Here is a 25,510-nt window from a genome sequence, read left to right on the forward strand (position 1 = left end):
TCCTGGTTCCCAGCTTCTGGGATTTTAGTTTTCTAGCACAGTTCACATGGGGAGGCCTCTTTCTGGTTTCCCTTTTCATGCTCATGTTTAAAGAGTGTGGGTGAGCCAAAGGCAGGCTCTGGGGTGGAAAGTCTCTTTTGTTCAGCAATATATTCTAGACACCTACAACATAGAGGGAGGATGACAGTATTATTGAAAAAATATTTCTTCTTTTCTTTTCATATGTGCGTAGGTACACATGTGGAGGTCAGAGGTTGGCCACATGCCTTCTTTCTCTGTCATCTTCCACCTCGTTTTAGTCACTGTTCTATGGTTGTGAAGAGACACCATGACCACACAACTCTTATGAAGAAAGCATTTAATTGGGAGCTGGCTCACAGTTTTAGAGGTTTAGTTCATTATCTTCAGTAGAGGGAGCATGGCAGCATGCAGGCAGACACTGGAATAGGGGCTATGAGCTACATCCTGATCCAGAGAGACAGAGAGACAGAGACAGAGAAACAGATAGACTTTGGGCTTGCATTGGCTTTTGAAACCTCAAAGCCCAATTCCAGTAATGCACTTCCTCCAACAAGGCCGCATCTCTTAATCCTTCTAATCTGTTCAAATAGTGCCACTCCCTAAGCATTCAGGTATATGAGCCTTTCTTTTTTAGGACTATTCTTTTTCTTTCTTAAGATTTATTTAGTTTTTGTGAGTACACCATTGCTGTCCTCAGACACTCCAGAAGGCATTGGATCTCATTACAGATGGTTGTGAGCCACCATGTGGTCGCTGGGAATGAACTCAGGACCTCTGGAAGAGCAGTCAGTGTTTTTAACTGCTGAGCCATCTCTCCAGCCCCTTGGGTACCATTCTTCAAACCACCACATGCTATATTTTTTTGCCACTTTGGCTACAGTGGCTGGCTATGTGCTTTTTATCCAGTTCCATAGAGCAGGAGCAATAGATGTACTATGCCTGGCTTTAATGTTGTTGTTGTGGTCACAGACTCAAGTTCTTATGCTTCTGTGGCATAGTCTTTAGGCCATCTCCCCGGCTCCCCAGCCTAAGAAAATATTTTACTGTTTTTTGAGACATGATCTCACAATGTAACCCTGGCTATCCTGGAAGTCACTATGTAGATGAGGTTGGTCTCAAAACCCACAGAGATCCACCTGCCTCTCTCTCCTGAGTGGAATTAAAGGCATGTACCACCACACTACACACTTGGTGAGAATATTTCTTCATAATAAAATATAGGAATAATAATTATTGTTTTCTCATAGTTTATTATAGAATTTTGAGCAAGGTTAAAGAATTTCATGGTGAAAAGCGTATGCTCACCATCTAGATTCTTTTTTTTTAAAATATTTATTTATTTAATGTGTGGGTGAGCACACTGTCACTGTCCTCAGATCTCATTACAGATGGTTGTGAGCCACCATGTGGTTGCTGGGAATTGAACTTGGTACCTCAGGAAGAGCAGTCAGTGCTCTTAACCACTGAGCCATCTCTCCAGCCCCCATCTGGATTCTTATGTTAACATTTAGTTTTACTTTTTTAGGGGGCAGACTGTGGTGAGAGAGTTGAGGGAGGGTCTTGTAGCTTAGGCTGGCCGTAAATTCCTAGGTCTCTGTGTCTGATTCCTGTGTGCCAGAATAACCCTGCTGCTTCTGGGGTCTTTCCCCTTTCCCTTCCCTCTTGTGGCATTGGGGCTGAACTCAAGGCCTACACTCAACACTGACCCAAACTCCCGCTTACCTGTCTTTTATTTTCCATTTGTTTGCCTCACTGGGTATCTCCCACTGCCTGGAACTGGTGATCCTCCCTCCAAGCTTTCCAAGTGCTAGGTTATAGGCACACACCACCATCTCTCTTTAGTGGATTTCAAAGTAAGTAGCAGATGTCAAGACAATTGTTAAACACTCATTAACTGGAGTTTAATATTAACATATAGTTCATGCAAGATGTAATTTATACAGAATGAAATCTGCATACAATCAGAGTAACATTTAAACGTGCACTTAGTTTGGCAGGCGCTCATTCCTTTGTACACAAACCTATGTCAAACCAAAGCATCCCATAATGCTTCTTCCTAGTGACTACTCCCGACCCCAACCCCAAAGGTAACGGATGTCTGGTTTAAAAGAAAAAAAAATTAGCCTTTTCTAGAATTTTATCTTTTCCTAGACATGGTTTCAATGTGTAGTCCTAGATCGCCTAGATAGAACTCACTATGTAGACCAGGTTGGCCTGGAACTCAGAGATCCATCTGTCTCTGTCTCTTGAGAGCTGGTATTTAAGGTGTTTGACGTGCATGTGAGTGTGCGTGCGTGTGTGTGTGTGTGTGTGTGTGTGTGTGGTGTGAGTGTGATATGTGTGTGTGTGTGGTGTGAGTGTGATATGTGTGTGAGTGTGATGTGTATGTTGAGTGTGTGATGTGTGTGTGAGAGTGTGAGTGTGGTGTGCATATGAGTGTGAGAGCTTGTGTGTGACCTGTACTCCTGTGGAGCTCAGAGGATAACTTGTTGGAGTAGGATTTCTCTTTCTGGCTGTTGAGGCAGGATCTCACAGGCTGTGGTTTCTTGCTGCACTGAATTCTCCAGGCTCGTAGGCCAGTGAGCATCCAGGCAATCCCCCTGCCTGCCTCTCTTCTCAAGTACAGATCCATGCCACTGCACCCAGGTTTTTTATGTGAGTTCTGAGAATTGAATTCAGGTTGTCAGGCTTCCGTGGCAAGCACTTTTACCCACTGAAAGACCCTTGCTTGTATGTAGCCAGAATGGCCTTGATTTCATGAGTCTCTTTCCTCACCCTCCCAAATGTGAGTCAAAAGTGCATTTTTGTTGTTTTTCGAGACAGGGTCTCATTATGTAGCCCTGGCTGTCTTGGAACTCACTATGTTGACCAGTCTAGCCCGTAACTCACAGAGATCTGCCTGCTTTTGCCTCCCATGTGCTGGGGTTAAAGCTGTGCGGCACTGTGCCTGGCTAAGGATACATTTTTAAAAGATTCTAAATGATGACTTATGGAGGCAGAACAGGAACTACGTCGAAGATTTTCTTTTAATTATTAGTTAAAGAAAACTGTTAATGTGTTCATTTGGAGAACTGAGAATCTCACCCACTTAGAGTCAGGGAAGGCATGTGATGAATTTATGAATTAATGAAAAGTGTTAGCCAGGTGTGGGGGACTGGAGTCCGTGGGAAGGGATCAGGTTTATTCACAGGCCAGCATCTTCAGAATATGGAGGGGTTATGGACCTCAAAGCTCCATCTCAGGTAATTCAGGGGCACGGAGGGCTAAAGGGAGGAAAAGGCTATGTAGGGGACAGTACTCAGGAAGGCCATGTCCAGTATGGAGCCTTCATCATCCTGGCTCCCTTTCCCTCAGAGGGGACACCTCAGTAGACTGCAGCCTCCTCAGGCGAGTTCCTGTGTTTTCTGAAGTTAAACGTCAGCGTAATGTATATGCTTTTTGTTACTCGGTACACAGGACTAAGGACCAAGGAGAGGCATTGCCTGCTTGGATGGTGTTGGAAGGTCTCAAGGTGTTCTGGGTTCTTAAATCTGGAGTTTTTTTTTTTTTTTTTTTAAATATCTTAGTCATTTAGGTGTGCCTTCTATCCCTCTAATACTGAGTAATACTGAGGAGTCCAGGTGAAAGGGAGGGGCTATCATCCTGGCCAGAGCCACTGGGGAGAAGGTAGCCTTTCTTCCCAAAGGAGAAGGGGGTGCTGCGGAACCCATCTCACCCCCAGGATAGTGATGGCTGTGGATGGGACTGTTTATAGCCCTGTTGGTTTGCTTCTTAAGGTCTTTCACTGTCTTCAGAGTTGTGAAATAGCTGAGGTGTCGAAGACATGGGTGTTTTCTTTTTTTAATATGTGGGCTTACATGTCTATCCATATACGTACATTTTATATACTTAAAACTGTATCTATGTATGATTTTTGTCCTAAAAATTTGCAGGGGTGGGGAGCATTTTGATTCAAGACAAGGTTTCTCTGTGTAGTCTTGGCTGTCCTGGAACTCATTCTGTGGACCAGGTTGGCCTCAAATTCACAGAGATTACCTGCCTCTGCCTCCCAAATGCTGGGATTAATGGTGTGCTACCACCACCCAGCTTTGTCCTGAAGTTTTTAAAGCAATGTGAAGATATTGTCACCTAAGAATGACTTTCTTCTATATAAAGGCAACAACATCATGGCTAAGAAGAAAATAACCTAATTCAGTAGTGCCATCTAATATCCAGTTCATGTTTAATTTCCCCTTTTGTCCAAAGATTTAATAGAAAAATGAAGTATATGCACTTATTTGTATGTACATGGGAGCAAGAACTTGTGCACATGAATCACAGTGTGTTTGTGGAGGTCAGAGGCCAACTTGCAGGGGTCAGTTCCTGCAGTCACGTGGGTCTCAGGGATTGAGCTCAGGTGGTCAGGCTTGGTGGCCTTTACCCAGTGAACCATCTTGCTAGCCTCTGCTTTTCTGTTTTTGTTTTTAATAGCCTTTGGGTATATATTTAAATTGGATCCAATAAAGGCTCACTTATTTGGGGCCATTTTTAAACAGTAAAGAGCCGGGCTCTAGGGAATTAATCTTCTGTGCTGATCCTGGCCTTTCTTGTAATCTTGTCATGTAGCTGTGTTTCTGAAGTAGGTCAAAGACTCTGAGCTCCATCCTTTTCCTGAGAGAAGCCGCTCCTGTTCATTTACATGGCTATGAACGGTGTGCGGTGCTCGGTGCTCTGGGGACACAGCCTCTGGGCCCTTGGTTGTTTAGTCAAAGAAAAGGATCTGTTGCTGTCGGGCTTGAACAGCCTTTCTGTCCTATAGTCTGGTACCTGCCTGTGGGGACTTATGTAGAAAGGAGAGATTAAACAGAACAGTGGGATTAAAAGGAAGCAGGGAAATTAAAGCAAAGGTGAGAGGTCACAGGAGGTACGTGTTTTGGCATCCCTAGGCTCTCTTCTTTCACTGTGTGGAAATCCGTGTATTGAAAGGTTTTGTTGTTGTCGTTTTCTCGATTGTAGACAATGAAACAGTAACAGCAACAACAGCCGATCACATTCAGACCCTCAATATTTCTTTCTTTTTATTTATTTTTGTGAAGTTCTGGGTAATTGAGCCCAAAGCCTCATGTCATGCGTACTAGACAACACCTTTACCATCCAAGCCTAGTTCACCTATGTTTAAGGTGTGTGTGTGGGGGGGGTTGTGTCTTTATGTTGTGTATATGTGCATTTGTGTGTGCGGGTGCCTGTGGGTGAGAGCACCTGTGCGCACTGGGGTGGAGACCCAGTGTCCCATCACTCTCTGCCTTATTTTGAAAATGCTCCATGAACTAGGCAGCCGGCAAGCCATAGTAATGTTCTTGTCACCATCCCATAGCCCTGGGGTGTGTGGGGGATCATGTCCAGCTTGATATGTAGGTGTTGGGATCTGAACTCTGGTCTTCAGGGTTGCACAGCAAGTGATTTTACCCACTGACTCATCTTTCCAAATTGATGATGAAGAAGAAGAAGAAGATGATGATGGTGGTGGTGATGATGATCATTGGCTTTTCAGTTTAACTCTATGTAGTTCTGGCTGTCCTGGAACCTGTTCTGTAGATCAGGCTGGCTTTGAACTTACAGAGAGACCCACCTGCCTCTGCCTCCTGAGTGCTGGGATTAAAGTCATGTATCACCACTGCCTGGCAAATTAAATTATTATTATTATTTTTTTTTTTTTTGGTTCTTTTTTTCGGAGCTGGGGACCGAACCCAGGGCCTTGTGCTTCCTAGGTAAGCGCTCTACCACTGAGCTAAATCCCCAGCCCAAATTAAATTATTTTTAAAACTTTAGATTTACTTTATTTTTCTGTGTATGAGTGTTTTGTTCACATGTATGTCTGTCACCTCATGCCTGCCTGGCTCCTTCTGAAGGTTTCAAAGGGCCTTGGATTCTCTGGAACTGTAGTTGTGGACAGTTGTGAGCCACCATGTAGGTGCCGAGACTCAAACCTGGGACGTCTACAAGGACAAGTGCTCTTAACCACTGAACATCTCTCCAGCCCTGAAACTGAAGACTGTAATGATTTGGTTTTGTTGTTGTTTTTATGTTTTTGAGACAGGGTTTTACCATGTAGCCCCCGCTTTGTGTGAAGCTTCCTATGTAGACCATGCTAGCATTGAACTTGCATCGATCCCTGCCCGGCTTCTTGAGCATTAGAATTACTGGTAGTGACACCATGCATCTTAATAAAGATCTAAAAGGACTTCGTTATGTCTTCTTTCTAATCCTGTCCCACAAAGCACGTTTCTCGTTGCACTGGGGGTTGGAGGTCCCTAAGGCCATGCTTAAGTTTGGGGATTCAGTTTCGGGGATTCGAGGACTCAGCGTATATGTACTCACAGTTAAGTTTACTGAAACAGCGACTCAAGGCAACATCCCAGAATGAAGCTCTGGGGCAAAATCTGGAGGAAAATGGACACTAAGGACACAGCTTCACAGTGTCCTTCCTCACTGGAGTGAAAGAAGAGAACAGTTGTTTTTTTCTTATTTGCATCTCTCTAACTAGGACCCAGTAGACGACCAGGTGACAGAGTGACAGGAGAAAACTAGAAGCTTATTTATTTGATTTTGTTGATGTTGTTTTAATAATTTATTTAATTTTATTTTATGTGCACTGGTGTGAGGGCGTCAGACTCCCTTGAACTAGAGTTACAGACAGTTGTGAATTTGTGGATGCTGGGAATTTACCCTGTGTCCTCTTAACCACCGAGGCACCTCTCCTGCCCCATTTTGTTGTCTTTAAATAGGGCCTTAGTATGTCGCCAAGGCTGGCCTTGCACTTGTGTAGCTGAAGCTGGGTTCAAATGCCCAGCCTCCCTAGTGCCAGCATTCCCAGTCACAAATGGAGCTTTATAAACGTCTGAGCATGCAGGAGTGGCCCAGTGGGGTGGTGAGAACCTGAGGTAAACAAAGGAGTTTACCTGAGCAGTTTGGGCAGGCAGGAGGCCAGGTGTGGGGGGATAGGACTGTGGCACATAGGTCTATCAATGTGTTGCCTCTGTTTCCCTGTGTTGCAGAAACAAATGAGTGAAGGAAAATGGATCTATTTAGTTTGGCCAGAGCTGGGGAGAGAAAGTTCTTTAGATCCTGTCTGCCTTTGATGCAGCAGTGTTAGAGCTTTGTAGAAAAGATGAAAGGACACTTGTGGTGGCTTAACTGTGAGGTGAGGTGGCAGAACCAACGTCTCCCTCCTCGGGCAGGGCCTCCTCCTCCTCCCACCCCAGGCTTCAGCCTGTCCTCTCCCAGCAGAAACGAATGCATTCGTTCATTCCGTTGTCTCAGAGCCCCTGTTTCAGTGCAGTCCCCTCTGTTCCTTGCTCATTCTTCAATCTTGAGGATTTGGGATGCTCTGTTATCTGTTGGAGGCTCGGTGTGAAACATTCTTGAAATTTGACTTGCAGGTGCCTGAAAGAAAGGTCTGCAGCGGAATGCGGCAGCCCCAGTTAGAAGACCCTCACCCTTAGGTCACCTTCATAAGAACCCCTTCTCTGTAACCTCTGGCCTTGTGACTGTCTAATGGGCTGGCACTGGGGACTCCATTTTGACTGACAGTATGCCCCTTGCCTTGGAACAGTTTTTCTCTGAAGACATAGATGCCAAAGCCTTGTGCTTTGCTTTTAATTCTTCCTCCTTGCTGTGATGAGGCTTTGCCCTTTGATCTATGCTGGAGGTTGGGGGTGGGGAGAAGTATGGCAGGCAGGCAAGCAGTGTCAAAGGCCTCATTTTTTGGGTCAAGCATAAGCAATTGTTTAGAAGGGTCTTAGTTTTCCTGGAGTCTCCTGAACTTTTGTGAATGCCGAGTCTCTCTTCAATCAGGATCAATTGATTTATTATAATTGGGGGTAGATAAGACAGATCTCACTAGCCCTGGCTGTCCTGGAACTTACTCTGTAGACCAGGCTATGCTAGAACTCATAGAGCTCTGCCTTCCTCTACCTCCCAGCTCTTGGTATTAAAGGATGTGCCACCAGACTCAGCTAAAGATTTACTGTAGTGCACGCATGCGTGCATGCGTGTGCGTGCATGTGTGTGTGTGTGTGTGTGTGTGTGTGTGTGTGTGTGTATGAGTGTTTGCACACATGCATGCAGGGACCCGAAAAGGACATGGAATATCCAGGGCTAGAGTTATAGGCAGTCATGAGCCACCAAATGTGGTTGCCAGGAAACCCACTTGGGTCCTCTAGAGGAGCAGCAAATGCTATTAACTGCAGAGCTGTCTCTCCAGCCCCTTATCTCTATTTGAAGGCTCAGCTGTAACTATGGCCTCCTGGTGCCTATTAAATACACTGATTCCTAATAGAAAAAGATTTCTTACCTTTTTGTAGCAGAGTATCAACAGACAACAACTAAAAATATCACAAAGACTTCAGAGAACAAAATCAAAGAAAATGTAGCAATTTACAAAAGAATCTAGTTATTTTCACTTAAATAATTGATCAGGACTTATATGGTCAATGTTAATCCTTTTAGCTATTAGAACTAGGAATGCAGAGTGCTTGGCCTTAGCCTATTGTCTGTACTAAAAAAAAATGGTGATTATAATTAAAAACATACACATGCTGTGTACAGTTGCATCTGAAAAGCCATGAAATATAACCAAACTTTAATGATAATTTCATGTTGCATCTGTCATATATAAATATATATGTAAATAGTGAAATACGTATTACAGATGGATATGTTATATTACATTTCATATATCATAACATTTTTTAAAAGAATTATTTATTTTATGTATGTGAGTATACTGTAGCCCTCTTCAGAAGAAGGCTTTGAACTCCATTACAGATGGTTGTGAGCCACCATGTGGTTGCTGGGAATTGAGCTCAGGACCTCTGGAAGAGCAGTCAGTGCTCTTAACTGCAGAGCCATCTCCCCAGTCCCCATAAGAACATTTTCTGCTACATACATATTATAAATATATAATCGAGGGGACTAGAGGGGGAGTTCAGTGGTTAGGAGCATTGGCTGCTCTTCCAGAGAACCTAGGTTTTTAGAACCCACGTGGAAGGTCACAACTGTCTGTGACTATAGTTCTAGGGACCCAACATCTTCTGGCCTTCAAGGGCACTTCATGGAAGTGACATACATGTTGGCAACCCCCCATGCTCCCTACATATTTATACATTTATATATATATGTGTGTGTGTAAAATACATGTGTTTATATGTGAGTCTAAAGAGTATAGAGACTTTAAATCTAATATTGCCTTTTAGTAATTTTTATTACTTATATATTAAATTAGGTATTAAAATAATTAAGCTCTTAATATTGTTGATAAAATATATATTATCTATTAGTAGTGAATGAGTGTTGAGTAGCAATTTTACCATCTCAATAGCTAGAATAGCTTATCTTAGCATGATAAAGTTTACATAGATTTCAAATGGAGCAACACCGAGAAACCATGTAAAATATCTATCCATATAGAGCAGTGGTTCTCAACATTTCTAAGGCTGTGACCCTTTAATACATTTCCCTGTGTTGTATGACCCCACCCATAAATTATCTCACTGCCATTTCATAACCAATTTTGTTACTGTTATGAATTGTAAAATCTGATATGCAGGATATCTGATATGTGACCCCAGTTTTATAGAGAGCTGGCCCGTGACAGGTATCCATTAGAACTTCTAACTTGAACGGTCGGCATCAGTCCACTGCAGACAGCATTGAGTGGAAGGTGCGATTAGGATCCAGAGGTAACTGCAGAGTGTTGGGAATGTTTCTGTTACCTTACCCCGAGCACTATGGCATTTCCCTGTGTTTCCATCAAGGTATTTTAGTGTAGAAGTAAACCTCCATTCTCTTGCTTGGTGTTTGATGTCCATGTGCCCAAGTGGGAGTAGGATGTCTAAGTGGCAGAATTCTAGGGAGACTGTGGATGCCTCTGGTGGCATCTGAAGGTTACATGGATTGGAACTGGCTTGTGCTTGCTAGTGGGTTTGTTTCATTGAGGATTTGTCATCTCAGGTATACAACAGTATGCTACAGGCAGATCTTGATTTTCTGTTCTTGCTGACATGCTGCATGGATATTTCCCCAGATCATTTATGTGCAGCACAGCAGGAACACTGTCTATGTTCCGTTTGTCTGCTGCTTTGCATTAGTCCAAGGGGAGTATTTGGAATGGAGAAAGAACTGTAAGGAATCTAGGACAATGTTCTGCTTTTTTCTAAGTCATATTTGATGTTCACTTTGATCTTTTACTTACAGTATTAAAAATTCTTAACCACATCATCCCTCAAACTAACGTCCAAATAGAGATACCAAAACATATCCTAAAACGAAATATAAATATATTTTAGGGGGCTGCCATTGTAGATGGTTAACATCACTGCTCTCCTCAGTAATGCAAGGAAGCTCTGCACATTTCTCACACTTTAAAACAAAATCTAAATCATAAAACACAATAAATGAGTGACAAAGAGAAAGGAAGGCAGAAAGAGAGGCCGGTGGCTTCTTTGGTGACTTGATTTTCTGAGTGGCTTCATTTTGTGACACTGTGGAGATGTGTGTCTGACAGAGAACCAGATTTTCTAATTCCTTGGCACCTTAGAAGTTATGTCCTTATACATTTCTTAGATGATTTTTATAGTTTTATTTAAACTTCAACTTGACAGTAACATGCAGTCTTTCATAGGAACTGATCGTATTTGGTTGGCAGTTTTGTAGAACAGAGAGAATAAATCTTTCAGGGAGTATAGCTAGGTGGTGAGTGCTGCCTGCCCTGTGCCAGACTCTGGGTTTGATTCCCTGCACAGAAATAAGAGAAAGCATGTATCTCGAGTAGGGGAGGAAAACAAAGCAAAATGCCATCTTGGAAGTTCACCATCTTTATTACCTAGTCATGGACTCTCTCCCTTTCTGCCTGACTACTAGGGAGTCTGTCCACCTCCTAGTCCCTCAGTATCTACCTTCCCTTGTCCCTCTGAGTGACTGGTACTGGGGAGATAAACACCCAAACTGCCTCTCACCACTCAAAAGCCAATGTTTAGTTAAGAGTTGACAGGAAGGAATTAAAGCACCCTGAGAAGGTGAGGAGGAACATTTGTCCCTTAAAAAAGGCCATCTCAGAGAACCTAGGACTGCAGGTGGTCTCTCAGAGGGAAATAAAAGGTACAGGGGGCAGTGAGCAAGAAGGCCAAGGGCTGGGTGTGGCCTTCTTCCTCTTCATCACCACAGCATGACTGTTCTTTTTTCTTAGTCAGTACATTACAATCCCCCTCAATCTCCTAAAACTAGTTCCTGTAATTCTTTAGATGAATTTACTACCTTCTGCAGCTTAAACTTCATAGCAGTGTGCATGCTTACACAGACTTAACACATCAGGAGGGGCAGGACACGTTTGCAGCTACCTGAAGGTCTCCAATCGCTCTGTTCTGTAAATCACAAGAAATATTAGCTGTTCAGAACTCCATCATTTGGGTGTGGCTTCTCTCGAACTTAGGGAGGGAACTCAGGACTCTGTGGAAAGGGGCAGCTATTGTTACCTTTTGGAGAGCATGGATGAAGTTGCTGGAGAAACTTATGTGACACCAGCATGTTTTTATAAACAGGGCAGTCTCTCCTCATCTTTCTCCCTCTCTTCTCGTCTTAATTTTACTAGAATTTTTGGGGTGCGTCATTCAGGGTGTGACCTGCTACTAGAAATCAAAATGCCTTTTTAGAGTTCTTGGTCTTATTAATAAAAGAATTGAGGAATGGCTTCAGGGGAAAAAAGACCCAGGACATCTTTATTAGAGTTTCAAAGAAATGGTCCAGGGCAGACAAAGCTGTAAATCTTAGCAGCTGTCCAGGGGAGGAAAATGGGGGTGGGTTGGGAAGAAAGAGAAAGCCATGCTTTTTAAGCTAGGTTTTTACAAGCAGCCTCATGGTGGAAGGCAGGGGGCTTCAGCAGAAAAATGTGAAAGCCCAGGTTTTGGTGAGTATCCAAAAGAAAGAAAAAGCTTTAAAAAAAAAAAAGTGCTTTTTGGAATAATTTGGAAAAACAGAAGACTTAGCAGAGCCCATGGCATAGTTCCATAAGAAACTATACTGAGAGTTGGGATTCTGGGAAGGGAATCCTTAAATTATTTTTAAAGGGATAACTGTTCCTCCCGTATTTTTAGCATGGCTGAAGATGAATTGGCCTGGTTGAGGGGGGAATGGTCTCCACCAAGTGACTGACAGGCCCACCTGGGTTAAGTCTTACACTTTGGGTAATGCGTATGCGACTTGCGTTCTACTTAACCCAGGCCTCCACAAGGAGGAAGCAGCTTTCCTTTCATGGGCCTCCGCAAGAGCTCCACAGAGCCATGAGCAAGGCTATCGTGACATTCCCATCCCTGAAGAGGTGACCAAATGGGCTGAAACTGGGGAGTAAGTAGTCCCATTTCCACCAGCAAAGACTAGAGAGTCGGTTATGTTTATCAGAAAGGATTAGCGCCTGGACTGGGGTTCTATATCTGTCTGTGTTGGCTAGTTGTTTTTATTAAGCCGTGACTCTGAATGTCTGTGCAGCACAGAGCTGTGCTGAAAACCTTCGGCACTGGACAGAGGTCGAGGTAGAAGAAAGTGGATAGCCTCTCATCTTTATGTTTTCTCTCTTCCATGTCCTGCCACCTCTCAGGCCAAAGTAGAAGAAAAGATCCAGGAGGTCTTCAGTTCTTACAAGTTTAACCACCTCGTACCAAGGTAAGCTGTTCGTTGGAGCTTGGGGGCCTGAGCTTGGGGCCTTGTCATCTGTCCTCGCCTCTACTTAAACATCCTCAACCAGCTGGACTAAACCTCTACGTCCCTGGAATCGGAGATCAGGTGATTGTGAGCCACCTGACGGGGTGCTGGAAGCCAAGCTCATGTCCTGTGGAAGAACAGCAAGTGCTCTTAACTGCAGAGCCATCTCCGGGGCCCCTAGGATAGTTATTTCTGACACTATCCAAATTAAACGCAGGAGACACCAGCTGAACCAATCTGGTTAAGATACTGTATGGTCTGAAGTACCCCCCTGCTTAGCATGTCTACCATCCTTCTCCTCCTCCTTCTCTTCATCCTCCCCCTCACCCTTGCTTTAAGACAGGGTTTCCCTGTGTAGCTCTGGCTGTCCTGGAACTCACTATGTAGACCAGGCTGGCCTTGAACTCTGCCTCCCCGGTGCTGGGATCAAAGGCATGTACCACTTCGCCTGGCTGTCTGCTGACTTCTTAAGAAAGTTTTTAATTTAAGGGGACTTTTTCTTTTTAGACACCTGGTCAGAGTTTATTCCTACAGATGAGGAGGCCGGAGAGGTAGAAATTCATTCTCTTTTCTGCCTTGCAGTGCTGGGGTTTGAACTTGGGGCCTCACATGCACATCACACATCTCCAGCCTAGAAATAACCCTTCTGTGCTTAGTGTTCTGCAACAGTCCTCGGGCCAAGTACATAAAAGTCTGTGACTGGTTCATCAGACAACAGGGCTGACCGCTTTGCATGCCTGCCTGGACTCTCAGGGTGACCCAGGACACTGACCCAAGACAGAGGTCTCCCGGTACTTCTTACTGAAAATCTACATATGCTTCTGCCCTTGTTACCTTTGAGCCTCTGTTCCCTCCCTAATTAGCCAGTGCAAAAAAAAAAAAAAAAAAAAAAAAAAAAAGCAGCTGGAAAAGGACTAGGGAGAAGGTGGAGGCCCTCATCCTTCCCTGGAAAGGCAAGGGGCCTTCCTCTAGCTGCCAGGCTTTGTCTCTGCATTACCCAGAACAGTCCTCAGTCCAAGGAACTTTTCCTTTTGCCTCAAGCCGCAGCTGGAGCTTAGCAAATGACATTATGTCAGCAGCTCGGGAACAGACAGTAAGAGAACCTATGCCACTCTTGCCTCCTCCACACAGACCTGCTCCAGCTTTGCTTCCCAGAGGTAACGGTTGGACTGAAGGGTGTGCCAGCGGGGAAGAGGGCTTTGCTGTTAGCCATTGTGTCTGCAGATGACTCACCTGAGTGGGCTCTGAGTCACTGCTCCTGCCTAGGGCTCTGTGTTCCCACTCGAGGGACATCTGACATTCTCTTCTCATTGCCCATCCTTTGGACTCTGTGCTTCTTAACGAGAGGTGAGGACGGCTGAGAGGCTGCAGTCTGGAAGGGTTTTGGAGAGCGGTGGCAGACTCCACCCCGAATTCATAGATCTTAGGTGTGGGTGGAAAGCAAGTGTTCTTGGGCTTGGAACTTTCTAGAAGCAGAATAGATCAGCTTTCCGGGTTTGTCTCAGGAATCATAGCTTCCCGTTTTTATTTTTCTCTTTTCTTCTTCTCTCCTTTTTTTTTTCTGTTTTCTTTTAAATGTTTTTCTCTTGTATTTCTTTTTTGTTTGTTTTTTCAAGACAGGATTTCTCTGTGTAGCCCTGGGTTTCCTGTTTGTAGACCAGGCTGGCCTCAAATTCACAGAGGTCTGCCTGCCTCTGCCTCCTGAGTGCTGGGGTTAAAGGCGTGTGCCACCGTCACCCAGCACTTTTGTATTTCTTGTTTTAAATTTTGTCATTTTTTGCCTATGAAAATGACTATCTAAAAAAGGGTTTTACAAACTGGAAGTGTATGTATCATGTATATGTCTGGTGCCTGCAGAGGCCGGAAGAAGGTTTTCAGATCTCCTGGCACTGGAATTAGGATGGATGTAAGCCACCATATAGGTGCTAGAAACATGACCTAGGTCCTGTGCAAGAGCAGCCAGTGCTTTCACTGCCGAGCCTTCTCTCTAGCCCAGAACATGAGTGGCTTACAGGATGATTAGCATGTGAATTGATAATAGAAATATTACACAGTTTGGCTGAATAGCTGAGTGTAAAACTCAGGCTATCAGTGTAAAGCCAGAGCTAACTACCACAGAATGAGCTGGGGTCTAAGGATCAGTCTGGGGTATGGTTCATCATGGTAAAGTACTTGCCAGAATGCACCAGGCACTGGCTTCCACACCCAGGACAATCCCTACCCCCAACCACCACCAAGGAAAAAAATCTGAAAATGTATCAAAATTTTAAATTATCATTATAATCTTAACCTTTTGTTAATCAAAATTTAAGTCTTGGCTAGGAGGAACAGTGAAATGTAGAGTATTTGTGTAGAGATATGAGGCCTAGTGTTACACCACAAAACAAAATATAACAACCCCCAAATAACAACAGACCAAAGAAACAAAATCACATCTGAGAGTGTTGACAGCTTGATTCAGGAACGGACTTTCGTGACTCACCGCACGCGTTCCCAGATGTTGGCAGTACACCAACAAGCTGGTGACAGCTTGATTGTATTCCTGAGGTCACTGTGCTATGCTCATCAGCTGTGACACCCTGTCAGGACGGCTGGCTGTGTGCAGGTCCAGGAATGCCCACAGTGGTGCTGAGGCTGGCATTCACTATGCAGCCTGACCCTGAGCTCCGTCTTGCTCTCTCCACCTCTCAGATGCTGTGATCTCAGATGCCACACTGCATCCTGGTTTCTTACAAAAGTCAGTATTTTCTGTTAGGTCTCAAAGAAACCAGGGATCCATGGATGAGGTGCCTGTTAGCATATCAAAGCAGACTCTGGCCACCAGTCTCTCAGTGGCTCCAAGTGCTTTTGACAGAGACCTGGCTTCTCTCAGTATTTCTGACCCCTGACCCCCTAAACCTCTCCAGGCCCTCAGCTGAGTTGAGCTTCCCTTCCGCCAGCCTCTCTTTCCTGTCTATATAACTCAGCCACTTTGGCGACATGCTGTCTTGGTTCTTCTCTTGGTTCTCTCTGCCCTCTTGGTCTTCTTTTGTCTCTCTTCTTCCTTTCTCCCTTTCCCTGTCGCCCTTTCCTCTCATGCCCAGTCTGTTCTGCTGGCCATGTTCAGTCTGACTCTTCCAGATGCTCGTGGCTGTGCTTTCTTCTGTCTACAGTAACCCTCCCCAGCTGCACCTAGGGGAGCGAGGCCATGCCCTCATTGTCCTCTTCACTTTTGTTCTGGCCATGCAGTAGTCCTTCTAATAAAACCTCATTCCAGGCCTCTCCAAAGCCCTCTTGTTCTGCCCCTTAGGAATGTATACCTTTCTAGTCCAGAACCATGCGTGATTAACCACTTGGCCAGCACAGTCCTTAATGTATACTTTTCTAGTTCATTTGCCTTAATGTGAAACCTAAAATGTATAAACTGTGCAGAATAGACACAGACAGACAGACAGACAGACAGACAGACAGACAGACACACACACACACACACACACACACACACACACACACACACACAGAGTTTAAAATTTTCTCTAGGGCAGAAGTGACCCATGTGCTCCTTAGTGCAGTAAGCTGTGCTAGCAGCTGTGGGTGGTTCTGAAGCCAGCACTGGAGTCCTAGAAACTTGACCTGTGTCTTCTGCGATTCCTGTAGAGAAATCTGAGACTCTGGGAGACATACTTCTTCTTAGTGCTGCGTTTTCTATGCTCAGTGTCTTCTGTGTCACAGTCCACCACAGGACACTCGGGGGAGGTCCAGGTTTGGAGAAGTGTGCTTGATTTCACTCTGTCTTGTCATGAAGCCCTTCAGGGTTTGTCCCCTCATTCAGCACCTGTGTTTAAAGAGTCTCCAAAGAGTCAACCATGTATTCTCTTAGGACCCACAGGATGAGTTGGCTAACTTAGAAGTGTCTAGAATGTTACAGACAGAGGGGACAACACGTGCAAAGTCCTGAGGCCACAAAAAGCAGAACTCAGTGAGGTCATGGGGCGACGTTGGAAGGAGAGGAAGGTACTTGGGGAAGGTCTGGAAGCTGAGTGGGCCTACCTCAGAATATAAGCTGTGTCACTCCGTGGTACACACTTTAAATCCCTTCCAATTCCAGTCCCTAGACACATGAACATGCACACCCGGTGTCCCTCTGTTTGTCACCTGAGTGCCCTTGCCCATTGGTGTTCTGAGTTCTTGCGTCATCCCAACCTCTGCTTTCTTTTCCCCATTCTTGGCTTTGAGGCTGAGCTCTTGGGGGTGGGAGGAGCTTTGGCTTTTAACTTCCTACACACAGAATGAAAGGAGAATGTAGGGGTGTGAGTCAGCTTGGTAACCAAGTTCACCCTGGGTGCTCTGAAACCCAGGGGCGGAATAGGGTCAAGAGGTTGGAAACCCAGGATCAAGATGCCAGCAGGCCTGGTTTCTCCTGAGGCGGGTCTTAGGATTTGCGGTTGGCTGTCTGTCTGTCTGTCTGTGTCCCCACGTAGCCTTTGTTTGTGCTCAGACTCCCTGGAGTCTCCTCTCCTCCCTTGGCTTCTTAGGGCCTTTGTGCATCCTGGGCAAGCGCTGCACGCCGAGCTCCACCCTTGGCATTCGTCCTCTTACTAAAGCACCTGTGTTATTGGGTAGGGCTCCACACCCTTGGGCTCTCATTTGCCCTTAAATTCTTGCTTAAAGGTCTGATTTCTAAACACAGTCACACCGTGGGTTAAGATTTCAGCATTGGCTGTGAAGGGTGGGGGCACAATTTAGCTCATAGTAGCAATTTTTTTTTGGTACAACTTAGTGCAATTTCTGGTTGGCCAAAACAAAACAAAACAATAAAACTGAACAGTTCAACTTAACAATACCTTTATATGCTTATAATTAATGGATAAGAGTGGAAGAAGTAAGACGTTGGTCTGGGGAAATGTCATTGGAAATAATCTCTCTCCACATTCCCTAAGCCTCCTTTTCCTCCAGCATATGAAGCTGAAGTTTCTCTTCAGACAGACTCAGCTAGAAAACAGTCCCCCTCTTTCCAGGGCTCTTGGGCCTGCCCTGCTGTCTGTGGGTGAGGCTCAAGGTTGGAGGGAAGCTCCTCAGGAGGGGGCTCACCTGGGGCTGGCTCTGGTTCTAAGGAGCAGCCTGAGGTAGATGAGAAGGTAATTCCTGGCACTTAGGGTCCAGGCAGTTCTTTCACTTAAGCAAGCCCATTTGTTGCCTTTGGAGGCCAAAAGCTCCGGCCTTGGCGCTCATTGACTTCTTAGTGACTGTTCAGTGCTTGAGAGCATTTCCTTTTGCATTATTTGTGTTGTGTATGTGCATAGGGTGGGTGCTTGGAGGTCGGAAGACAGTTTGAAGGACTCAGTTGTGTCCTTGAACCATGTGGGCTCCAGGGATTGAACTCAGGGCGTCAGGCCAAAGTGCTCTTATGCTGAGCTGTCTCTCTGGGCTGCATTTCTGTACTTTTGAAGGGTTTGTTTAGTTGTTTAACTGAGCTTGGTAAAAATGTCATTCGTGGTGGCACATGTTGATAATCTCAGCAGAGTCAGAGGAAGGATCTCCAAGTTACAGGCCAGTCTGTTCTACAAAACGAATTCCAGGGCTCCATGGAGAATCCCTATCTCAGAAAAACAAAACCAACCAAGCAAACAAACAAAAAACCCAGCCAAAGCCTGGCTTGTGGTACGTGTATGTAACCCCCAGAGCTTGGGGATCTTGGCAAGAAGATCTTAGTTCAGAACCAGCCTGGACTACTTAGGTAAGATCAGTGTAGAGTCCGGATACTGGTAGTGTTTGATTTCACCTGGCCTGGGCGTCTGCCTTCATTAATGGTCTTGCTCATTCTTGTCATAGGCTTGTGCTAGCCTGTGGCTCCATCCTGCTCGGGCTGAGCCAGGACACATGAGCTATTTCAGAAATGTGCTTACCATTTCCCTCCCTCCCTGCTTAGTCTGCTCTGCCCACTGCTGTTTCCCAAACAGTCCCAGCAAGGAAGCCAGGCAAGGTAGCACACACGCATAACAAAAGCCTCCGCTAAGGCAGAGAATTTTGAGTTTGAGGCTAACCTGGGCTAGTGAGACTCCATTTTTATAAAAAAGATCATCAAGAAACACCTAGAAATGTCTGCTAACTGGCTTCACTAAAAATGTTAATACTCCTTGGTCCCAGTCCCTTTATTCATCTCATGAGTTCCCCCAACACCATCACCACAGCAGCCAGGCTGTAGCTCCTGTGCACCGGGCTCCTCATTCCTGGAAAGTCACAGGCTGTCATCCACATGGCTTCCTTGTCTCCTCTTCCCCACTTCAAACTCCAAGATTTGTCTGGATTCACACACCTGCACATCACAACATCTCTGTCTCTGAGGATGTGGAGCCCCCTTTAAAATCCCTTTTACTTGCTTGCTATGGTGTATACGTGCGTACGACACATGGGCAGCACATATCTAGGTAGAGGATGGATGGATCTCGGGTCCTTAGTCTTGGGCTTTAACAGCCCGGGAAGTGGAGACTTTGTGGCCTTGGACATGCAGCCTCCTGCTCCAGCCCCCTGCCCCAGCCTCCTGCCCCAGCCCCCTGCCCCAGCCTCCTGCTCCAGCCCCCTGCCCCAGCCTCCTGCCCCAGCCCCCTGCACCAACCTCCTGCCCTTGTCTCCTGCACCAACCTCCTGCCCCAGCCTCCTGCCCCAGCCCCCTGCCCCAGCCTCCTGCTCCAGCCCCCTGCCCCAGCCTCCTGTACCAACCTCCTGCCCCAGCCTCCTGCCCCAGCCCCCTGTCCCAGCCCCCTGCCCCAGCCTCCTGCCCCAGCCCCCTGCCCCAGCCCCCTGCCCTAGCCCCCTGCCCCAGCCTCCTGTACCAACCTCCTGCCCCAGCCCCCTGCCCCAGCCTCCTGCCCCAGCCCCCTGTCCCAGCCCCCTGCCCCAGCCTCCTGCCCCAGCCCCCTGCCCCAGCCTCCTGCCCCAGCCTCCTGCCCCAGCCCCAGCCCCAGCCTCCTGCCCCAGTGTCATGCATGCTGGCCTCCTGTGCAGGCACACACCATGTTCAGCTTTGTCCCTGTTTAGGAAAGAATAACATTTAATGAAATATAACTCTTACATAATTCATTGAGTTCAAGTGTGGAACTCGTTGGTTTTCGCATATTCACTGAGCAGTATAGCTTATCAAGGTTAATTTTTGAGCATTTCATCACCCCTTAGAAGAACACCCTTACCCACCACCCTCAGCGCCTTCATCCTCCTGAACTCTAGGCAACTAATTAATCTACTTTCTGTCTCTAAGGGTTTTTCCTTTGTGGATATTTCATATAAATGGATCATATAACATGTGGAAATTTGTAAGTGGCTAAGCAGAGCATGTTTTCAGGGTCATCCTTATTGTACTTCAGGCTCCCGTTTGCCCCTTAGGTTTTATTTGTTTTGTTTTAGAAACAAACTCTCAGGATAGGCTGACACTCACTATGAAGTCTGGGCCAGCCTTGGCTTTCTGAGTCCTGGGTTTAGGGCATGGGCTCCAGTGCCCAGCTTTGCTTCAGGGTATTTCTGTTCTCTTTTGTTTTGAGATAGGGCCACACTGTGTAGCCCTGGGTGGCCTGGAACTTGCTATGTAGACCAGGCTAGTCTGGAACTCACAGAGATGTGCCTGCTTCTGCCTCCCAAGTGCTGGGATCAAAGGTGTGCACCACCATACGCAGCCTTCTTTCAGGCTTTAAACAACTCCTTTAATGGACTTCCAGGTTCTGCCCCTCTCCAGTCTGACTTCTCTCTGCCTACTTCTCCCATGTGCTTTGGCTCCAACATCTTAACTAAGTTAAGTTCGGTTTTTGCCTGGCCGTTTCATCTTCTGCTTTTGTCTCAGTACTGTTCTCTGAGCGAGGATATTTCTGACTTCCCCTGCCTTCCTGTGAGCTCAGAGCACTTACCAGGTCAGAGCATCAAGTGGACAGGGCTCTAACTTGCCTTTGCTCGTCTAGGTCCACGAGTGGATCGTAGTTGTGGGGAACAGTCATCCTCCGTGCAAGATGCTCCCTACACAGGAGTCCTGACCATTAGACCCTCTGAAAGAGAAACGAAGTCTGGTCAGTTCCCCTTTCTTCTGGTTTTTGAGACTGAGTCCTATGTAGCTCTGGATGGCCTTGAGCTTGTTATATTGAAGAGGATGGCCTTGAACTCCTGATCATGCTGCCTCCAGCGCTAAGCTTATAGTCCTGTGACTCCCTACCTAGCAACCATTTTCTATGTAGTTTGCTCTGAGCTCTGCCCTGAGCGTTTACAAAGGCCATTGGCCTCTCTGTTGTTGGTCATCTTTTTCTTCAGTCTTCCTGCATCATCTGCTCCTGCTAAATACTTCTTTGTGATTATTCTCTCCTTCCTCATTGCCTGTGGTGTGGCATGACTTGCCCTTGTTCCTGCTTGCTCCTGTCTCCCTTTAAGGATGGTTCTTGCTGTGGTTCTGACCTCCTGCCTTCTTCCGTTTCACCTGTCACCTTGTATAGTAGATAAATATTCCCCTCTCTATGCGTGATCTGGGTTCCTGTCTGTGTCTCACGGCGTCTAAGACCATTTCTGTTGCCTGAACTAGGGGATTTTATTATATGTATCTGTTTAAAGCGTATTTTGGTTAAAGACTCTGGAGACTGGGAAGCTTCCTGCGAGGACCTTTGCCGTTTCAGCGCGGGGCAGAAGGCCAGTGGGTGCCTGGGGAAGAGGCAGAGGGAGGAATTCCCTCGCTTTGTAACATGGGATTCGTGAAAACCCACTTGAGGAAGGCATTACAACCCCTCAATGACTCAATGGACAGTCCTTCATGCTCAGAGACCCCACTGTCTCTAACAGCTTGTGATTTCTTTTTTTCCTGAGGAGGCACTCATTTCATTATGTAGGCTGCCCTTGAGCTTGTGGTCCTCCTGCCTTCTGAGTGCTAGGACTACAACAGGTGGGTACCACCACCATTGCTTTCCTTTTGAGACAGCATTTCTATTCCTGCCTTGGAAGGTTCTTCTGAGATAGAGACCACATTAGTGACCGTGTTCTGAGCACAGAGCAGTGTGCTCTGGAAACCATTGTTTATTGACTCCCTAGAAGAGAGTGCTTCTCCTCCCCGTTTTCCCTGTAGTCAGCAGGCTCAGTGAACGTCTTGACATTCTTTCTGCTTTTCCTTCTCCCATAACCACACAGGCCATCTTTCAACACTAAGCAGGAAGCCCCGCCTCTCTTCGCCCTTGCAGGTGGCTATGGGCCGCATTCCATCTCAAAGCCGGTATTGCTGACCCCAGTGCCACGGGTGTGCCTAGCCCGTGGAATACAAAAAGCATCTTCTGGCCAGCGGGTGGGAGGTGGAATTTTGGGGCCAGAGTAACAGATGCACAGCTAAGGGGTGGGCAGGGGACAAAGTACAGATGTCAGACAAGTGTCTGAGAAGAAATGACTGAAGCCGGGGAGGCGGAAGCAGCAAGGTTCTGAGCGAGGATGTTCACAGCTTGGCCGGTCCTGGATCTGGGTAGACTGTCAGTACCAAGCATCTTGTGCCCAGTGCAGAGCAGACACCTCCATCACAAGGTGTTTCCTCTCAGAACATTTGCCAGAACGGTGTGCAGGCAGCCAGAGAACTCAGCTTGAGCCTCTTTTCCCTGGTGTAGTTGCTTTTTGTACATACTGAAGTTACCAGGTATCCACTTAGCGACTGTGCACAGTGTGCTAACAGGTGTGTGTAAGAATGTGCATGTGCGTGTGTGAGCTTTTAGAAGGGCTTACAGGCTCTTTGTCTTTCCAGGCTCGTTCTGCAGAGGGAGAAGCACTTCCATTATCTGAAAAGAGGCCTTCGACAACTGACAGATGCCTATGAGGTAACCGTTACCTGGGAACTTCCTGTCAAGCACTGGGTGACGTTCCTGTCTGAACACAAAGGCTGCTTGTTTCACCTGTTGCAGATGTGTGCACTGTGCCCGTGGCTCTGGCAGGAACCAGGCTGCTGGTTCAGAAATGACACTACTTACAAAAGGGGCCAAATGAAGTCTTCTCCAGCTAACAGGCAGTGGCACACACCTTTAGTCCCAGCCCTCAGCAGGAGAGAGGAGGGCGAATCTCTGTGAGGTTGAGGCCAGCCTGGTCTACAGAGCAAGTTCCAGGACAGCTAGGGCTACACAAAGAAACAGTCTCAAAAAAACAAAACAAAACAAAACAAAACAAAACAAAACAAAATCTCTTCCAGCTTTGTCAGCCCCTAGATCACTAGAACTATTGGAACATTCTAGATGGGCTAGGGCTTTCCTTCATCATATGATCACAACAGCTTTCTCCAGACTCCCTTTACATATAGATAAAAGTCAGTTACCTTGTCCCCACACCTCGACCCTATAAGCTGATCCAGTCTTGGCCAGAAGACCAGGACTTGAATCCCAGAGGGCACTAAACACAGAGTGAATCTTAAAGCATGATTCTAAGAGCCATGAGATTCATGGAAGAACCTAAGAGCCTTGGTGCAGGTAGAAAAGGCTGTGACCTGCAGAGCTCCCATCCCCCTGCCTCCCTTTACAAAGGATACCTCTGCCTTTAGTTGACTTTTATTTCAGAGTTCTAGATTTGGGGTGTGTGTGTGTGTGTGTGTGTGTGTGTGTGTGTGTGTGTGTAGTGGTTTTCCAAATTTATCATAGGTAATCTGAGTAACACAGCCCACACCCCAAGTCTGGCATTTACTTCTTTTATAACCCAGAGAAAGTCAGTCTCCCTAGACGTTGTTTAGATACGTTAAATGTATAGACCTGTGACTGGCACCACCTGCCCTCCCTGTGGAGCTCGGGATGCTCAGCAGCCATGTTTGACTTGAATTAGGATCAAGGTCTGTGCACAGGTCACCTTCAGAAGCCTTTGCCCAGTCTCCAGACACACTCTTCCTCCTCCAGGTCCTCAACGCCTAACACCTAACAGGCATTATGTCCACATTACCTTGTTCCAGAAAGACAATGGGTAACTTATATGTCTACTTCCTCTTTCTTTAAGATAGTCACGCCAGTCAGTATTCTACATGCCCAGCTCCCCAAGACTCAGAATCACCCCCCGCCCCGACATGCCCCCGTGTATAATGTTTGGGACAAGTAGATACCAAACACTTGCTAAGTCTGTAAATGAGAGTGAATTCAGGAAATGACCTAGAGAGGGGCTGTGTTTCCTTGTCTGCACAGGGAAACCAGCAGCAGTTAATGTCCCTGTGTGTAAGTTTTCTGCAGAAGGGACTTTAGAGTCTTAAGAAGGGTTCCCTTCTGTTCCCTGCTGTCCCTTTGTCACAGATGAAAGCACCCTTCATTGCTGAGTGTTGTCCAAAGCTAGGGAGCCTCCTCCTCCCCTCACTAGGCTTCAGGAACTAAGACAGATGTAGCCTTGTCACAGGATCTTGGGCCGATTGAATAAAGGGTGTGTTTTCTCTTGGTCCCTCTCAGTGTCTGGATGCCAGCCGCCCCTGGCTCTGCTACTGGATCCTGCACAGCTTGGAGCTCCTCGACGAACCCATCCCCCAAATAGTGGCTACAGAGTGAGTTCTGGCTTTGGGGAACCTGGGGTGTCCTCTGGAATCACATCCTGGATTTGAAATTTTTTTTATTTGTTTTATTTGATGTAAATGGGGACGGAAAGGAGTTATAAAGAAACCCTTGCCCTTCCCCTGACCTCTAGCAACTTCCGGAAACGCCTCCACTCAGAAACCCTGCTGTAAGCTGGTGGGTAGAACAACTCTTTGAACTTCTAGAGGAGGTCTATGCTTGCTCAAGTGCTCTCCCTCTCCCTCTCCCTCTCCCTCTCTCTCTCTCTCTCTCTCTCTCTCTCTCTCTCTCTCCCCCCCCCCTCCCCCCCACCATAGTTTTAAGACAAGGTCTCTACAGATGGTGGTGGTACAGGCCTTTTAATCCCAGCTCTTGGAGGTAGATTTTTTGTGAGCTCAAGGCCAGCCTGAGCCCCTCCAGGGCTACATGGAGAAACCTTGTCTTAACAAAACAGAACAAAACCAACCAAACAACCAAACAACCAACCAACCAAACAAACAAATAAACAAAAAACCCAAAACCAACCAACCAAAAACCCAGTTTACTCACACAAGGTCTCTGTGTAGCCCTAGCTGCTTTGAACTCACTCTATAAATCAAGCTGACCTCAAACTCACAGTGACCAACCTGCCTCCCATGTGCTCTGGCTTTGATCTTTGAGAACAAGTCCTCACCATCACTTGTGATGAAACACCATGGAAAGCATATACCACTCTGAATCAAAACACTCTTACCTCCCTTAAATACCGCTGTGGAGGTGTAAGGGCGGGCGACAGGCCAGCTCTCCACAGGACTAGATGGGTAACTGCCTTGGGTACCAGGGCCATGTGAGATCACAGTCTCACTGACCTCGGACTGATGACAAGACACGTAAGCAGCTTAGGTATCCCACACTGCTGGTGTAGGTAGCACTGATAATCGTGCTCATCACTGGTTGTATCTTAAGAAAAACGAACACCAAAACCGACCATGCTGCCAACCTTGGAAATACCAGCGATAGGAAAGGACGCCAGGAATTGAACCTAAGGGGTTTATGGAGAGCATATCTTCTTGTCTGTGTGCCTTCACTCCCTCATACCCCGGGGGGGTGGGGTGGGAGGTGAGGGAGTGGGGGTGTGTGGGGGGTGGAGGGTGGGATGCAAGCACCCTGAACCAGGTTTGTTTTTCCACACCAGAAGGCAGCAGCTATGCCAAGACTCGGGAAGGCTCGCTGTAGACCCCTTCCAGTCCCAGAGTCCCTGCCTTGGTCACATTGTCAGGTCAAAAGAACAG

The 25,510-nt window shown here is 46.5% G+C and overlaps 1 protein-coding gene across 6 annotated transcripts in view; it reads left to right on the forward strand.

The window, feature by feature from the left end:
* The window catches only part of Fntb (farnesyltransferase, CAAX box, subunit beta), an 89,500-nt gene that overhangs the window by 6,286 nt on the left and 57,704 nt on the right, over window positions 1-25,510 (forward strand). For all 6 annotated transcript variants that reach the window (XR_015622126.1, XM_087554565.1, XM_087554566.1 and 3 more), the window contains 3 exon segments: window positions 12,650-12,714; window positions 22,478-22,550; window positions 24,141-24,232. Coding sequence is in view for 4 of the 6 variants with exons in the window: in XM_087554565.1 (XP_087410691.1) it covers window positions 12,650-12,714; window positions 22,478-22,550; window positions 24,141-24,232 (230 nt within the window). In the remaining 2 variants the exon portion in view is untranslated.

The sequence above is a fragment of the Rattus norvegicus genome, chromosome 6 (genome assembly GCF_021556685.1).
Source record: "Rattus norvegicus strain SHRSP/BbbUtx chromosome 6, alternate assembly SHRSP_T2T, whole genome shotgun sequence".
Classification (NCBI taxonomy): domain Eukaryota; kingdom Metazoa; phylum Chordata; class Mammalia; order Rodentia; family Muridae; genus Rattus; species Rattus norvegicus.